The following is an 18,430-nucleotide window of genomic DNA, read 5'->3' as shown; positions in this document are numbered from 1 at the left end:
AACAGACTGCACCTTTTAAGAGTGCCCTCCACAACGCTCTACATTTGGACTAGTTAGATACAGAACACCTTATCAACTTTTATTTCTGTGTGTGTGTGTGTGTGTCATTAGCTGTCTGATATAAGACTGATGGAATACCTATAAGATATGGCCAGGGGTGTGGTGGAGGCTAAACGCAAGTAAACACAGTTTATCCACCTCTGAAATTTCAGAAATAAAGTTTATCCTCCTCTTCTTAGAGTTTATCCACCTTTCAAAAGAGTTATTCACCAATTTCAACTTTTAACATTTTAACAACAATGCAAAATGCACGTAAGTCACAAAAACGAATGCAGTTCCATTGACTGCGTTTAAGTCCGCAGGCTAATCATTTTTAACTTTGCTGGCAAACTAGCGAGTTAGCAAGACAGTGAGTGGTTAAACAAGCAGCATTTGTTGCTGCCTGTTTAGTCCCCAATTTCTGAGCGTGCTGTTGCTGCAGGATGCTCCATAGCCTACATGTAGCTCCCCTCGTAACTCATTGGAGGATGCTCCATAGCCTACATGTAGCTCCCCTCGTAACTCACTGCAGGATGCTCCATAGCCTACATGTAGCTCCCCTCGTAACTCATTGCAGGATGCTCCATAGCCTACATGTAGCTTGTAGCAGGATAGAGAGAGATATTAACCCACTTTGTGTTGGTTTCTTATGTTACTGTGGATGTGGTGCTGAAATGAAATACCACTCACCACACACTCCCTCTCTAGTAGAGTCTTAAAATCTCTTAGAAACACCCTCTGTCACCTGTACCCCCATTCTCCCTCTCTCTCTCTCTCACACGCGCACACACACATAACATAACACAGTTAGGGATGTCACGCATGAAACAATGCTGCAGAAACACGAAAATATGACTTATGACTTTACGAAAATATGACTTATGACTTTAGTAGGCTATCATTTAGCTTTAGAAACACCCTCGGTCACCTGTACCCTCATTCTCTCTTTCTCTCTCTCTCACACACACACACACACAAGTCCAAGAGGGCAGACGAGACACGGGTCAGAGGTCAGAGGGACTCTGCTGTAGAACACAGGTGAGGTCATGGATCAGGACATTCTGTCAGGCAGTCACCAAAACCCTCTACAAAACACCTCTGCTTACTCAGATTTAATTATGTTTATTTCAGAAACCAACTGGAACTTTATATTCCTCTGGTTTGATTTTTCATGTAACTTAATGATATTTATTCTGTTTAAGTGTTATATGTAAAGGAACCCCTATGTCTTAATAATGAGCATATGAGTCAAATAGACTCTACTCTCTGCCAACCCCCTGCAAACCATTTCTCCATGTCTGTCAGTGTGTGTTATAGCATACAAACTCCCTGCATGTTCACATTATGTTCCTATTGAGAAAGTTACATTACACTACGAGCTGTAGTCCTTTTAACATTACATTACTTTAATCCTTTTTAATAGTTAACACTTATATAACATACATGAATTCATATACATTCTGAATCTTGCAGGACTATTGTAGGAGTATTGTGGTGATATGTTGTTAACAACAGAGATGTATTTGTGATTCTGTCATTGATCCAGATGGACACCAGAGGAGGCAGAGGTCCATGAGAAATTCCGATCCACATTGAAGAGCAAGTTTCAGCATCTGGTTGAGGGAATACCTAATCTGGGAGAATCCAGACTCCTCCATGAGATCTACACAGATCTCTACATCACAGAGGGAGGAGGAGGGGTCAATAATGAACATGAGGTCAGACAGATAGAGAGAGCATCCTGGAGAGAAGCAGCACGAGGCAGACCAATCGAATGCAGTAACATCTTTAAACCCTTATATGGACAACACATACCCATCAGAACAGTGCTGATAAAGGGAGTGGCTGGCATTGGGAAAACAGTCTCTGTGCAGAAGTTCATCCTGGACTGGACTGAAGGAGAAACCAATCAGGATGTCCACTTCATATTTCCTCTTCCTTTCCGAGAGCTGAACCTGATGAAGGAGAAGAAACTCAGTCTGGTGGAGCTTCTTCAGCACTTTTTCCCAGAGATAAAAGATTCAAAAATCTTCAGTTCAAAGCACAGAATCATGTTCATCTTTGATGGTCTGGATGAGTGTCGACTTCCTCTAGATTTCCGTTCCAAGCTGAAATGTTGTGATGCGACAGAGCCAGTCTCAGTGGACGTGCTGCTTACAAACCTCATCAAAAGGAATCTGCTTCCCTCTGCTGTCTTCTGGATCACCACTCGACCAGCAGCAGCCAGTCAGATCCCTTGTGAGTTTGTGGACCAGGTGACAGAAATAAGGGGATTCAATGACCCACAGAAAGAGGAGTACTTTAGGAAGAGAATCGGTGATGAGAACCTCGCCAACAGAACCATCACACACCTGAAGTCATCCAGGACTCTCTACATCATGTGCCACATTCCAGTCTTCTGCTGGATTTCAGCCACTGTGGTAGAGAGAACATCATTTGAATCAGAAAAAGTAGAAATGCCAAGAACTCTCACTCAAATGTACACTCACTTCCAGATCATTCAGACTAATATCAGAAAAGAAAAATACACAGAAAGAAAAGAGAAAGATGAAGAGATGATTTTCAAACTGGGGAAACTGGCGTTCCAACAGCTGGAGGAAGGAAATCCGATCTTCTATGAGGAAGACCTGAGAGAATGTGGCATTGATGTCACAGAAGCATCAGTGTACTCAGGAGTGTGTACTCAGGTCTTCAGAGAGGAGTCTTTGCTGTACCAGGGGAAGGTGTTCAGCTTTGTGCATCTGAGCATCCAGGAGTTTCTTGCAGCTTTATATGTGTTCATCTGCTTCAGAAGCATAGAGAGAAGCATGTCTGACCAACAGCAAACCTCTCAGCTCTCTGCCCTATTCAGAGCTGCAACACTGCAGGACCTACACAAGACTGCAGTGGACCTGGCCTTACAGAGTGAGAATGGACACCTGGACCTTTTCCTCCGCTTCCTTTTGGGCCTTTCACTGGAGTCCAATCAGAATCTCTTAATGCACCTACTGCCACAGACAATACGTCAACCACAGAGCTCAGAGCAAACAGTCCAGTATGTCAAACAGAAGATCAGAGATCAACATAATTCAGACAGAAAGATCAACCTGTTCTACTGTCTGAATGAGCTGAATCGTCATGCTGTAGTGGAGGTGATTGACAGGAGCTCAGGAGCTCTGTTTGTAGACACGCTCATACCAGGAGAGTGGACGACTAGTAGATTTGAGTTTAAGATGTCAGAAGAGCAGCTGAATGAGCTTGACCTGCAGAAGTACATAAAGACACCAGAGACTGATCAGACTGAACTCCTCAGTCCAGATGAAGTTCTTCAGAGGCTGGTTCCAGTGGTCACAGCATCCACATCAGCCAAGTGAGTAAAACAGAAAGAGTTAATATGTTGTGCAATAGTACTGCCATATTGAGTGTGTGTTGTGCAATATTACTGCCATATTTAGTGTATGGTGTGCAATATTACTGCCATATTTAGTGTATGGTGTGCAATATTACTGCCATATTTAGTGTATGGTGTGCAATATTACTGCCATATTTAGTGTATGGTGTGCAATATTACTGCCATATTTAGTGTATGGTGTGCAATATTACTGCCATATTTAGTGTATGGTGTGCAATATTACTGCCATATTTAGTGTATGGTGTGCAATATTACTGCCATATTTAGTGTATGGTGTGCAATATTACTGCCATATTTAGTGTATGGTGTGCAATATTACTGCCATATTTAGTGTATGGTGTGCAATATGACTGCCATATTTAGTGTATGGTGTGCAATATTACTGCCATATTTAGTGTATGGTGTGCAATATTACTGCCATATTTAGTGTATGGTGTGCAATATTACTGCCATATTGAGTGTGTGTTGGGCAATATTACTGCCATATTGAGTGTGTGTTGGGCAATATTACTGCCATATTGAGTGTGTGTTGGGCAATATTACTGCCATATTGAGTGTATGGTGTGCAATATTACTGCCATATTGAGTGTGTGTTGGGCAATATTACTGCCATATTGAGTGTGTGTTGGGCAATATTACTGCCATATTGAGTGTGTGTTGGGCAATATTACTGCCATATTGAGTGTATGGTGTGCAATATTACTGCCATATTGAGTGTGTGTTGGGCAATATTACTGCCATATTGAGTGTGTGTTGGGCAATATTACTGCCATATTGAGTGTGTGTTGGGCAATATTACTGCTATATTGAGTGTGTGTTGGGCAATATTACTGCTATATTGAGTGTGTGTTGGGCAATATTACTGCTATATTTAGTGTATGGTGTGCAATATTACTGCTATATTTAGTGTATGGTGTGCAATATTACTGCTATATTTAGTGTATGGTGTGCAATATTACTGCTATATTTAGTGTATGGTGTGCAATATTACTGCTATATTTAGTGTATGGTGTGCAATATTACTGCTATATTTAGTGTATGGTGTGCAATATTACTGCTATATTTAGTGTATGGTGTGCAATATTACTGCCATATTGAGTGCAATTTGTAATTCATTATGAAGGTCAGAAAGGAAGTTCATTTGTTCTTCAGAGGCTGGTTCCAGTGGTCACATCAGCACTGTAAACCTGTAATCTAGGACATTGTGTGTGCAGGACACCCTATGATCAGGGCCACCACAATGAATATCCGGTCATCCCAAATGCCACTCTAGTAATGAGCTTAGATTTTTAGTTTGGATTCAGTTTTGTTTTGCGATGTTTGATGTTGAGATTTGCAACAGTAAAGATAATGCCAAGTGTGAAAATCTAGTAGGTTCTCAAACCCATGAAACAGTGAAGTGAGAAAGCAGATTGTATACAGTCGTTTTGTTCTCTGTGAAGCTACAGTCTAATCTCCACTCTCCAAAGACTCATCAGTAGCATCACTAACAGAAAACCGTTACAGGAAACCCTGCAATTCTGTGGCCCTTTTCTTAGTGAACATGTAGAGCACCCACCCACCTATATGTCTGACCCCCCCCCAGAGTATTTGTTCCTGCCATTAAAAGGCACATTGTATGAGACCATAGTCCTGCACCTTACAACAGAGAGTTAAAGGAGAATTCCGGTGTGATATTGACCTAAAGTGTATCGAAACATGATACCGAGTGTGAACGTATGTCTCATAGCCCATCTCGGCTTGTCCCCTGCACTCCAAAATCTGGCGCTAGTTAGCCGATGCTACCAACATCTTTTTCAATAGTGGTGCTTCGGCATCGGGCTAGCCATGCAAATAAATCACTGTTTTACACCCATTTACGAGGCTCAATGTATCTCCACACTTCATTGGTAGACTTCCGAGGGCCCTGACATTTAAAACGAGACATTGAGAACTTTGAAAAAGCACTGGTAGTTTACTTACAAGACGATTTATACAGACAGTATCTTCACGAAGTTTAGGGTTTGCAGCCATCTTGAATTTAGTCACGATAAGTCGAGCAACGAGTAAGAATGAACATGATAAGGGATCAGATTCCAAAAATAATTCAGTGGAAATGCATGGATTCCAGTTGCTGCTACTGGAAGAAACTGGAATCCATGCATTTCCACTGAATTATTTTTGGAATCTGATCCCTTATCATACCTGTTCATTCTTACTCCTTGCTCGACTTATCGTGACTAAATTCAAGATGGCTGCAAACGTTAAACTTCGTGAAGATACTGTCTGTATAAATCGTCTTGTAAGTAAACTACCAGTGCTTTTTCAAAGTTCTCAATGTCTCGTTTTAAATGTCAGGGCCCTAGGAAGTCTACCAATGAAGTGTGGAGATACATTGAGCCTCGTAAATGGGTGTAAAACAGTGATTTATTTGCATGGCTAGCCCGATGCCGAAGCACCACTACTGAAAAAGTTGTTGGTAGCATCGGCTAACTAGCGCCAGATTTTGGAGTGCAGGGGACAAGTCGAGATGGGCTATGAGACATACATTCACACTCGGTATCATGTTTCAATACACTTTAGGTCAATATCACACCGGAATTCTCCTTTAAACAAGGTTGGATTTGTTTCTGTGATCTTGTGATATGTGGCTTATTGCTGTGGATACAGTTTAATAGTTTTTGATTACATTTAGTTAACATCCTCCTTAAAGTTGTAATATCTACAGTATGTTGAATTTAGTTGGCAAATAATTTTTGATCGAAATCAATATTGAATTGAATTCAATCGTGCCATTTTCTGATTCGTGCACCCCTAATATCTACAGTATGTTGAATGTATTACCCACTCTCCATATCTATATGGCCTGCCTATTAAACATATGTAGCATAACATATGAGGTAGCATCTCACTCATTGTGATCATATTTGTTTATTATGTATTTATCATTGCTACATTTCTTACCCCTTTGGACCCTAATCTGTGTGTTTGGGAGGTGTCTTCGTAGGGATGAGCAAACTACAGCATATGTGCGAGAGATACAGTGTGTGTGTGTGCATGTAATATGTCTGTCTGTGTGTCTGTCAAACCCCTTTATGTGTGTGTGTGTGTGTGAGAGTTACTGAGTGAGGTAAAGTCGAAGTTTTACTGTCAATTTCTCCACATGTACCAGACATATGTAAGGGTTTTCCGGTTCCTGTTGTGGTCAGTGCAGCTCCCGCCCCACTCGAGTGGTGACTGGGGGGGGTAGAGTGTGTGTGTGTGTGTGTGTCCGTGTGACACTCTTTGATTGTTGACGTAGGGTGTGTGTATGTTTCTTTGTCAGTGGCTGCCTGATGTAAGTGAATGATAATGAAAAAGCTGTGTGTGTGTGTCACTCTTTGATTGTTGACGTAGGGTGTGTGTATGTTTCTTTGTCAGTGGCTGCCTGATGTAAGTGAATGATAATGAAAAAGCTGTGTGTGTATGTGTGTTAGAAAGAGCACATTTTAATGGGTGTTTGTCTAGCAGTAACTCCCTGTGATGAATAAGTTATGATGAGATGCAGTGTGTGTGTGTGGTTGTGTGTGTGTGTGTGTGTGTGTGTGTGTGTGTGTGTGTGTGTGTTAGATAGGTACAGTATGTGAGTGTAATAATCAGATATGTCATCATGTGTTGTGTTTCTCCAGGCTGCAGTATTGTTCCCTCACAGAGAAGAGCTGTGCTGTGATGGCGTCAGCTGCCAGATCAAACTCCTGCAGTTTGAAGGAGCTGAACCTGAGTACCAATTATGAGCTTCATGATGGAGTTCAGCATCTCTCAGAGCTCCTCAAGAATCCCCACTGCAAACTGGAGAAACTAGAGTGAGTCTGAACATGCAACAACAGATCTGTGGAGGGGGGGGGGGGGGTATCCAGTGATGAGTCAGGTGTAGGTGTGTGTGTCAGATCTTTGATGGTTGAGGTAGGGTGTGTGTTTGTGGTGTTGTTGTTGTTGTTGTTGTGACACATTTTGACTGTTCAAGTATGGTGTCTATAAAAAGTGGATTTCAGTGGTTCCCTGTGATTAGTGATCAATGATGAAATGCAGTATGGAGGAAAGGAACTGTGTGTGTGTGTGTGTGACACTCTTTGTTTGTTGAGGTAGGGTGTATAATAATAATAATAATAATAATAATAATAATAACTTGGTTTTATATAGCGTCTTTCAAGTAACCCAAGGTGGCTTTACAAAAGGAGATAGGGCAGGGGAATAGAGGGGAGAAGAGAGGAGGGGGTAGAAGTGGGGTTGGGGGGCAGGGTGGTTAAGGACCATAGGCCTCAGTGAACAAATGTGATTTTAGGTGCTTTTTGAACGTAGCCAGTGTGGGGGCTTGGCGGATATGGAGAGGTAGACTGTTCCAAAGGGTGGGGGCAGCAACACAGAAGGCTCTGTCACCAAAAGTCCGTAGCCTGGAACGAGGGATGACAAGCTGGTCCTTGCTAGAGGACCTCAGGGACCTTGGCTGGGAGTGATGCTGGATGAGATCGGAGAGGTACTGGGGTGCAAGAGCATTGAGGGATTTGTAGGTAAGGAGTAATATTTTGTAGGTGATGCGTGACTTCACAGGGAGCCAGTGAAGCTGCTTGAGTGTGGGGGTAATGTGTTGCCATCGCTTTGTGTGTGTGAGGATCCTGGCAGCCGAGTTTTGGACACGCTGTAGCTTGGTATGTATGTTTGTTTGTCAGTGGCTGCCTGTGGTAAGTGAATGATGATGAAAAGCAGTGTTTGTGTGTGAGTGCGTGTGTGTTTGCATGGGTGTTTGTGTCTTTGTTTGTTTGTTTGTGTGTGTGTGTGTTGGAGAGAGCACCTTGAAATGGGGTTTGTTTGTGTCTAGCAGTAGCTGTGAGGAATAAATGATGATGAGATGCAGAGTATGTGTGTGTTTGTTTGTGTCTTTGTATGTGTGTGTGTGAGTGTGTGTGTGTTTATGTGTGGCACTTTTTTATTGTATGGATGGAATGTGGAGTGTATCTCAACTTCACTGACCCCAACTAGATCGGCACGTAACAGTTTTAGCTCCAGCTCATTGAATCAGATTAGACCGTTAGCTCATAGGAGAGATGCTAACGGTCTAATCTGATTCAATGAGCTGGAGCTAAAAGGGTTACTGTCAGACTCTGAGAATGGCTTGATGAACTGGAGAAAGGTAAAAATGAATTGTTTAACTCAAGGGGAGGTGGAAAATGAGTGTAATTCCCCAAATGGTGGAATATCCCTTTAAATGATTTTACTTCATCCCTTTAACTTCTCTGAGCATGTTGCTTCAATTGCAAAATCATGTCGGTTTATCCTTTACAACATTAGGAAGATCAGACCTTATCTGACACAAGATTCCACACAACTTATTGTTCAGGCCATGGTCATCTCCAAGCTGGACTATTGTAATTCACTATTAGCTGGCTTACCTGCTTGTGTAGTAAGATCATTACAGCTGATTCAGAATGCTAGAATTGGTCTTCAATCAGCCAAAGAGGACACATGTAACTCCTCTCCTAGTTACTCTCCATTGGCTCCCTATAGTAGCCAGAATTAAATTTAAATCTCTCACTTTGGCCTGTAGGACACTGACTGGATCTGCGGCTTGTTATTTTAATTCAATGATCAAGATGTACATCCCCAACCGCCCACTGCGGTCTTCTGATGAGCGTCTGTTGTGTCGACCAGTCTTAAACGCTAGTTCAGATTCAAGACTTTTTCCCTCCGTGGTTCCATGTTGGTGGAATGAGTTGCCCAGTGCTCTCCATTCCTGTGATAGTTTTGGGTCGTTTAAGAGGGGTCTAAAGGCATATATGTTCAACATGCAGTTCATCAAGCGCTTCTTATGCGTTATGGTTTGTATAGTATTGTTTTATTTTCATTAGACTATTGATTAAATTGATATTGTTGTTTATTATTGCTATACTGCTTATTATAGTCTGACCAACATCTTAATTTGTTACCTGTTAAATTTAAGTATTATATTGTTTTGTATTTGTACGTCGCTTTGGACAAAAGCGTAACCATAACCATAACCATCCGTATCTTTCAGTGATTACCTGTGTGTGTGTGTGTGTGTGTGTGTGTGTGTGCCTTTCCAGATTACATGTAAAATAAGATAAGATAAGATAAGATAAGATAAGAAAAGATAATCCTTTAATTGTCTCCCAAGGGAGAAATTTGCATTGTTACAGCGTCCAAGACAATGAAGGAAAAGAGGCTTACAGACAACCCCCCCCCCCCCCCCCCCATACATCTTCAGTAGGACATGCAGCAAATACACATACACACATACACATACACACATACACATACACAAATACACAAATACACATACACACATACACATTCCTTGGGGATGCTTCCCAGCACCATACCTGTTTGAGCTCATGTGGGGAAAGCACAACCACTATGTACAGCCATTTATCGCAGTAACAGTCTTATCATCCGTCTTATCATCCGTATCAGTACGCACTAATGCTAAATACATAAAATAAAAATAAATACAACAACAAGGGTAACCTTTTCAAATGGGAACCCACAGTTAAGTCTTAAGAATAGTTACATTGTCCTTGTGTAATGTATAAAACTGTAAAAAAAAAAGGAGTCAGTAAAACCTCTCCAGTAGTTCTAAAGTGCCTTGTGCTCTATTGGGGTGGTGTTTATCGTACAATCTAACTGCAGTGGGTAGGAAGGACCGGCGACGTCTCTCCTTTATACACACAGGGTGTAGCAGCCTGTCACTGAAACAGCTGCTCAGTGTTGTCAGAGTGACATGCATTGGGTGATGCTCGTGACCCAGCATAGATGTCAGTTTCGCTACCATCCTGCTCTCTCCCACTATCTCTATTGGGTCCAGCTTGCATCCCAGAACAGCACTAGCCCTCTTAATGAGTTTATTCAACTTCCTCCTGTCGGCAGCTGAGATGCCACTCCCACAACATACTACCGCATAAAAAATGGCCGATGCCACCACTGAATTGTAAAATGTTCTCAAAAGCTCCCCCCTGAACCCTAAAAGATCTGAGTCGCCTTAGCACATACAGCCTACTCATGCCCTTTTTGTAGAGTGCAGCCGTGTTGTTAGACCAGTCCAGCTTATTGTTCAGGTGAACACCCAGGTACTTGATGCCACCCTCTCAATCTCATTTCCCTGAATGCTCACTGGTGCTGATAGGGGATGTCCCTTCCTACGGAAATCCACCAACAGTTCTTTGGTCTTGGCCGCATTGAGTTGGAGATGGTTCCTCAGGCACCAGTCCGTAAAGTCCTGTATGAGATCTCTGTACTCATTCTCATCATCCTCCCTGATGAGGCCCACGATCACGGAGTCATCAGAGAACTTCTGCAGGTAACACTGTGGGGAGTTGTATTTGAAGTCCGCGGTGTAAACAGTAAAAAGAAACGGAGCCAAGACCGTTCCCTGTGTGGGCAAGTTAGAGGACCGAGAGACATGATTAAAATCTCTGGAGATCAGGAGCAGGGGTTAGGTGCCTTCCTCAAGGGCACTTCAGCCGTGCCTACTGGCCGGGCTTCGAACCGGCAACCCTCCGGTTCCAAGTCTGAAGTGCTAACCAGATGAGTGTCACTGAATGCATTTGATAATTTTATTAACATTTTTGGCAGGAATACATACCACAAAATATACACAGAAAGTGCAAGCACTTCATTTCATGTTTGGGATCTATCTATCTATCTATCTATCTATCTATCTATGACCCCTGTCTGTCCCAACCACCGCCGCATTTAGTTTAATCTTAACTTAATTGATATCTCATTTTTATTATCATCAACAATGACAAGCCAGCTGAAAGCTGCTACTCATTTTCTCTCCCTCTCCTGCGTGCTTGGATGTGTTCTCAATTAAATGGAGTAGCATAGGGCCTACGTTAAAGTTGGATCTTTATGAGGACCCGAAAAGTACCATCTTTATGTAACATGATGTTGGTGCATGTTGACATTGTATACTTTCTCTAACAAGAGTAAAAAACAGTTTGCAGTACAGCTAGGCCTACTATTTATTGGCTAAATGTTGGTCCCTCTGTCTCTACGCACAGTGCGTGATGCATGTGGTGGTGGTGATCAGGCAACTTTTTAAAACCGATAATTTTCACCTATACAAGCTCCTCACTATCCTCTCCATCTTCAGCTAACTCAATAGACAATAAAATAAACGATCTAGCTGCTTCAGGTTTTGCGGCCTGCGCTACATGACATCAGCCTCCCACAAAGGAAATAGGTAAACACAATGTGTTAATTGCGTTAATATTTCGTAACGTGTATTTGTGCTGTGTACATGTGTTATGTATATTTTATTTTACTTTACTGGCTAACTCCCTCCTCTTTCAGTCTATGCTCCCTGCTCTGGCTCTGTTCGTTCTTCTAATTCCTTGTGTTTTCTGGTAGACGCTTCGTTTCAGTCTCTCGCGCTGGTTTAACTGCAAACTGCGCGCAGCCAATGGGCGTATGAAACGTCATCACGTAGCATTACAGCACAGTGGTCATGGGAAATGTAGGAAGTACTGCAAGGGGGATATACGACCGAGAACATAGCCTTATGTATCATGCACGTAATGCCTCATGCGTCACCGGCCAAACTGTAATTTTTTTATTAACACCCACCACAATGGATTTTAACCCAGTTGGCTCATTTCATTTAGAACCCTGGTGGCGACACTGTTGATGTTGGAGTTGGTCCAGTCCAGAACGGAGGAGGCTCCCTCTGACCACTAATCCCTGATGAAGACCTCTGCACTAGGTCCAGACATGTTGGCGTTTTAATGAAGCAGCCAGTTACAACAAAGGCTTTTTAGATATATCCTTATCCCTTCCTCGCTGTCACCATAGTTGGAGTGCCTGGATTAATATCTTTCTTATATCCCTCTGGCCACACTTTGACTGTCCTCAGTGTGGGTTTCATACGTTTATTCACAAAGACTGGAGAGAGACAGGGCTTCACGATGCGTCCGCATCGCCATCTTGGAATTTGATTTGCCAATGTAGCCAGAGAGAGAGAGAGAAGCCGCCATCTTGAAATTGGATTCGTAAATGTAATCAGAGAGAGGGGGGGGGGAATATGGGTAAAAGTGCAACTAGCTCTACAATAAAAGAGCTATGACATGGTGAAATTATTATTAGACTATTTTATTTTTTTTGGACAATGTAGTTATGGAAGGCGTGTTTTGATTATGCGGACACCTAAGCTGTAAAGTTGATGTCAATGGTTCCCTGTGATGAGTGAATGATGATGAAGAACTGTTGGTGGATGAGGCTGTTTGTGTTTGTTTGTGTGTGTGTGTGTGAGAGAGAATGTGACTGAACGAATGATGATGTGTAGAGGAAGAGACTGTGTGTGTGTGTGTGTGTGTGTGTGTGTGTGTGTGTGTGTGCGTGCATGCGAGTGAGTGTGTGCGTGTTCATTTTATAGTGTGCAAAAACTAATGTGAGTGTTAACACATTAGTAATCATTTGTCCTCTAGAGTGGATGATGGTACCTTCCTAAAGGAGAGTCCAGCAGCAGCAGCAGCCTCTGCTAGCAGCTCCCACTCAGATGCTGCAGAACTGCACCTCAGAGACAAAGTCTAGCAGGACCCAGGAACACAGCTGCTCTCTCTGGACACTCACACGTGAGTCTGGTGGAGAGGGGTGCACACACTCTCTCTTACACACACATACACACCGCACGCACGCACACAAACACACACACACACACACACACACACACACACACACACACGGCATTTCATCATCATTCATCACAGGGAGCCACTGACATACACACATGCCAATGTTGTGTTAGACTTTTTGGTAACAGTTTATTTGAAGGTGTGTGCATAAGACTGACATGATGCAATCATAACCATGACATAACAATGACATCTGTATAGTAGTATGGACCCTTTCAAGAGAGTTCCATTATCAGCATCATAGTTGGCCCCACAAGCCTTCCTTTTTAACATTCCATATGTTATCTTAATGCAGAGGAAGTAGATTGGGGCCCAAATAGAACGTTCAAGCATTGTTTTTGTTTTTATTAGGCATATTCGATCTACATAATAATCAGGTAATAACGTTCGCAGCGGCCATTTTGTTGATATAGAAAATGCATAGGTGGGTCTATTTAATGCAGCTGTCAATTGACAAGTGCGACAGCGCCGGTATTATCGCTGTAGGCTATTTATTTATTTGTACAAAATGTTACGTGATGGTAGGCCCATGTTGTGCAATAGGCTAGCCGTTCTAACAACAGAGCCCTAGTGTCACCCACTGTCAGAAACATACCTGTCAACTTTTTTTTCCAGCTGTCTTCCTGTTATTTTCCCGTAAAATATCCCATATTTTATTACTCTCGTTACATATGATATAGCCCCATATTTTATTACTCTCGTTACATATGATATATATATATATATAGCCCCATCGAACTTGTCCGGCTGGTCCGTCCTTTTGCTACCCCCTGCCCTTCCAGCGAAAAGATGTTTTTAAAGCATCGTTTTGCTTGCCTGGATTGAAGGTGACCTTAAGGTGATCAGAACAGTGTGGGTTAGTAGTTTTGTAGTACGAATTCCTGCCCTCACCAGAGGGATTGCAACAGAAAGACGAATGTTGAAATTTCCCTGTATTTTGGGTGAGTAAACTGGAAAATCTCCCTTATTTTCAATGCTCAATGTTGAACAGTATGGTCAGAAAACGAGAAGAAAATGACTGAGGAGTTGAGTCAGCGCAGGAGAGACTTGTGGCTAGATGGATAAACAGGCTAAACTTACAGCCAACTCCTCACATCCATTGCCATTATTATATTTGTATTAGGCTATTAATACTATATTAAGTTAAATACGTTTTAGACAGTACAGACAGCAGACAGCTGCCCCTATGCAATATGCGGAGACATCAGCAGTAGCCTGATGTAGTCGCCTACCGTACATTACCTTTGGACGTATTGCATTTAGCATTGCTAGGTAGGCAATGTTAGCCAAAGTTTTACAGTAGCCAAGGTTAATATTTTTTATTGATGGTGCGCCCCTGTCAGCTCGTCGGCTATGCACGGCAAGTGGCAGATAATGGGAACAAACTCAGCGGAGAAAGATAGATATCTTATCCGTAGATAATTCTGATTTGTATAGTGTTTTGTTCACTTGGATTTTGGAAATGTAGAGAAATATGTTACAATGTTCTGGAGGCAGAAAAGGCTATCATAGATCCCCCTGTAGCCTAGAAGTTATCAGACAAGAACGATCACTGGCTAACCCACTTTAAACTACTTTAGCAAAGTCCTTGGGTGCAGGTTGTGAGCAACAGGCAAACGCAAGATACAATTGCAGTCCAATGAGATGCAACTTTATTCTCTGCTATCATGGCAATGTTATGTCGTTGGTGGAACAAATATAAGTTCACCGACCTTGACTCAGGCGACTTGAAAGCCTTCCCCTTCAGCGGCGATGTGTGCCGAGGGACAGTTAGGCTATAAATAAATATTGGGATCTTTACTTAATGCTATTGAGTCTATTAGATATGGGTCCATAAGTTTATCTACTTATATTCACGAGATGAAGCCGTTACTGTGCTCTGCTCAACTCAAATCTACACGCTACAGGCGATTGTCACATAGAATAGCCTATAGAACTGGAATGTCATATCAACAATATGGCCGCGGCGGTGTTTGCGAATAAGCCCTATTGTTGAAAGGGTCTATATACTTTTTTGATCCCTGCATTTAACCCAATCGGTGAATTAGTGAAACACAAACAGCACACAGTGAGGTGAAGCACACACTAATCCCGGCGCAGTGAGCTGCCTGCTTCAACGGCGGCGCTCGGGGAGCAGTGAGGGGTTAGGTGCCTTGCTCAAGGGCACTTCAGCCGCGGCCCCACTGGTCGGGGCTCGAACCGGCAACCCTCCGGTTACAAGTCCAGAGTGCTAACCAGTGGGCCACGGCTGCCCAAATTTGTCATGAACATTAAGGAGCCTTTATGAGTGTTTATGACTTTTCATTAAGTTTATGTCATTTTTAAAGTCAAGTGGACATTTTGTGGGATGTCTTTATTATGACAACTTAACAGTAACCATGACGACAGAACACACTGAGCATGAGGTTCTCAGAAGGCAGAAGCCTAATGTCGTAGCATGTTTGCTTGTGTGTGTGTGTTTGTGTTTGTGTGTGTTCAGATGTAAGTGTTGTAATAGCTCGTGCCTAATGTTTGGGGGTGTCTTTGCCATAGGCAGTGCTGCATAGCAACAAGTGTGTTATATAAAGCCCCGTCTCCTCGAGAATGAAAGGTTTTGAAAACGTTTTCTTTCCGTTTTCAAAAGTGTTTTGCGTCCACATGACAGTTTTCAGAAATTACCTTGTCCACACGAAAACTCAAAAATGACAAAGGCTGTAGTACACATGCCCTGCCAGTAGGTGGCACCTTGGTGGTGCAGTGGCTTCATGGAGAAGAGAAAATAACAACATTCTGAAGTTGTCACAGCTATATATGTGGAAATGTCTTTACGTTTGGCATTATTATATATTCTGTGGAGTAAGTTACACTGGAGAATAACCATTTGCTTGCCTTGCTAGAAGTAGGCAACCCTGGCCTTGCAAGACGAACAAACTTCCTATCCAAATAAGGCAGAAAGCCCCTAAAATATGAATAAACGATGCCAAGGTAAACTTAGTTTTAAATTCTATCACCCCTTTAAGTTCTGAGGAGATTCATAGGCCTATAGGTTATTGCTAGACCACGGTTCAATGACTCACTTCAGGAAAATAATAATAATAATAATACATTTTATTTAAAGCGCCTTTCAAGTCACCCAAGGACACTGTACAATAAGACAAAAGGATATAGACATAAGAGTAGCATAAAAATATCAGACAGAGACAGTATACAAGAGAACATAGACATAAAAGCAACATATACAGGGACAGTACAAGTAGACGGTACACTTAAAACACACTATACATTCAGCAGGAGACAGATATTGCCAACAAAAGTAGAATAAAATAAAATAAAATAAAATAGTAATAGAGGAGTGAGTGGGATGGAGGAGGCCTGGTTATGAATAGGAAGGAAAAGCAAGAGTGAAAAGGTGAGTTTTTAGTATTTAAAGGTGGACAGTGAAGTGCTTTGACGTAGTGCAAGTGGGAGGGAGTTCCAGAGTTTGGGGCCAGCCACGCTAAAGGCCCCGTCACCCATGGAACGGAGATGTGCAGTGGGGGTGGATAGGAGGTGGGCATCAGTGGAGCGTAAGGTGCGGGTTGGTTGGGGTGGGCATCAGTGGAGCGTAAGGTGCGGGTTGGTTGGTAAGGGGTCAGGAGGCTTGAATGATAAGAGGGTGCAAGATTATGTTGTGCTTTGAAGACAAGAAGGATGAAAACTCACCACACTCAAAGATTCCTTTTAAATATAAAAGACACAATTCAGCATAATTCAATTCACTCTACGGTAGTCATAAGTTATTCTGTATTCTAAAAGGAAGTGCATGGGAAATACCCTCCACCACCAGATGAATACAAATCAGATTCACCACCAGATGAATACAAATCAGATTCACCAACTGTCTCTGCCACCTCTCTCCATGCTTGGGTTCTCCAGTTTGTGTCCCAGTACGTAAATGAACTCAGGGTGGTTCCATGCTTGGGTTCTCCAGTTTGTGTCCCAGTACGTAAATGAACTCCGGGTGGTTATCGACTGCAGTGCTCAACGGTGTCCCGGTGTTAACTGTTGGATACCAGCTGCAAATGCACCCAGTACACTCTCTTGATTGGCTGCAAATGCACCCAGTACACTCTCTTGATTGGCTGCAAATGCACCCAGTACACTCTCTTGATTGGCTGTTGGATACCAGGCTGCAAATGCACCCAGTACACTCTCTTGATTGGCTACAAGTGCACCCAGTACACTCTCTTGATTGGCTGTTGAATACCAGGCTACAAATTCACCCAGTACACTCTCTTGATTGGCTGTTGGATACCAGGCTGCAAGTGCACCCAGTAAACTCTCTTCATTGGCTGCAAGTGCACCCAGTATACTCTCTTGATTGGCTACTTTATGCACTGGAACATTTGCATAAAAGCATACATTTTATTGGCTGGTGCCTGCAAAAATAATTGAAGTTTTCTCAACCAACAAGCACTGTAAGCAAAGAGAAGCTAGACAACCACAATTCAATTCAGCGATGCATAACATAGCCATTACTTTCCTTTGTCTGAGTGAGTGTGTGTGTCAGAGAGAGAGAATGTCTGGAATTAAATAGAGGGAGTGTCTGGTGAATCTAGCCTTAGCTGACCTGACCAGTGTTTAGAGGGAGAAATGGCTCATGCTTCTTTTTGTGTTCAAACTATGTGTGTGTGTGTGTGTGTGTGTGTGTGTGTGTGTGTTAAAGGGAGGAACACCACAATGATGCCCCACAGAGGAGCTGTGAATCCTGTTCTGAAGTCCCAGACTCCAGCCACTGGGTCCTGGTGAAGCCTGAAGTCTCCACAGAGAAGAGCGTCTCCACCTACAGCCTGAGCTCTCCTGCAGGGAGCTATGAGTGCCCAGAGTCTGGTCTGCGCTGGACATGTGCTGGTCCAGTCACCTTGCAGTACCGCTTCATAGACTGGCATCTCTTGGCTGATGAGCTGCCCCACATGCAGTACAGACCAGCTGGACCTTCAATGGACATCAAGCTCATCTCAGGAGAGCTGGAGGAGATCCACCTGCCACATTTCCTCTGTTTGGGAGGTAGCCAGTCTTCTCTGAAGGATGCTGTGGAGGTTCTGCATAAGCAGGACAGTGGAGTGTTGATAGAGAAGTGTGAGCTGAGTCGCTTCCATGCCAGGCTGGTCAAGCCCTCCTTTTCTATCTTTGGGCCCTTTTACAGCTTGATTTCTTTCATCACTGGGAGGATCCATGCAGATGTTCAGATCTATCGGAGCAACATATTACCCCTCACTTTCCGTACATACCTTTTGCCTGAAGACAGCAATCTTAAGAAGTTAGTGGAGGAACAGGAAAAAATCTGAGGATTTCAGAGGACACAGACTCCCCAAGCCCC

The 18,430-nt window shown here is 42.9% G+C and overlaps 1 protein-coding gene across 1 annotated transcript in view; it reads left to right on the top strand.

Annotated features, from left to right (window-relative positions):
* Positions 1–993: 993 nt before the first annotated feature.
* LOC121700216 overlaps positions 994–18,430 on the top strand; it is a 1,725,899-nt gene continuing 1,708,462 nt past the window's right edge. Inside the window, 3 exon segments of the mRNA XM_042083025.1 lie at positions 994–1,077; positions 1,586–3,388; positions 7,078–7,251. Of these exon segments, the coding sequence (XP_041938959.1) occupies positions 1,998–3,388; positions 7,078–7,251 (1,565 nt within the window). The 5' untranslated portion in view covers positions 994–1,077; positions 1,586–1,997.

This window comes from Alosa sapidissima, chromosome 24, assembly GCF_018492685.1.
Source record: "Alosa sapidissima isolate fAloSap1 chromosome 24, fAloSap1.pri, whole genome shotgun sequence".
NCBI lineage: Eukaryota > Metazoa > Chordata > Actinopteri > Clupeiformes > Clupeidae > Alosa > Alosa sapidissima.
Note: the sequence above shows the minus strand (reverse complement) of the source record. Positions and strands in the feature narration are given on the sequence as shown.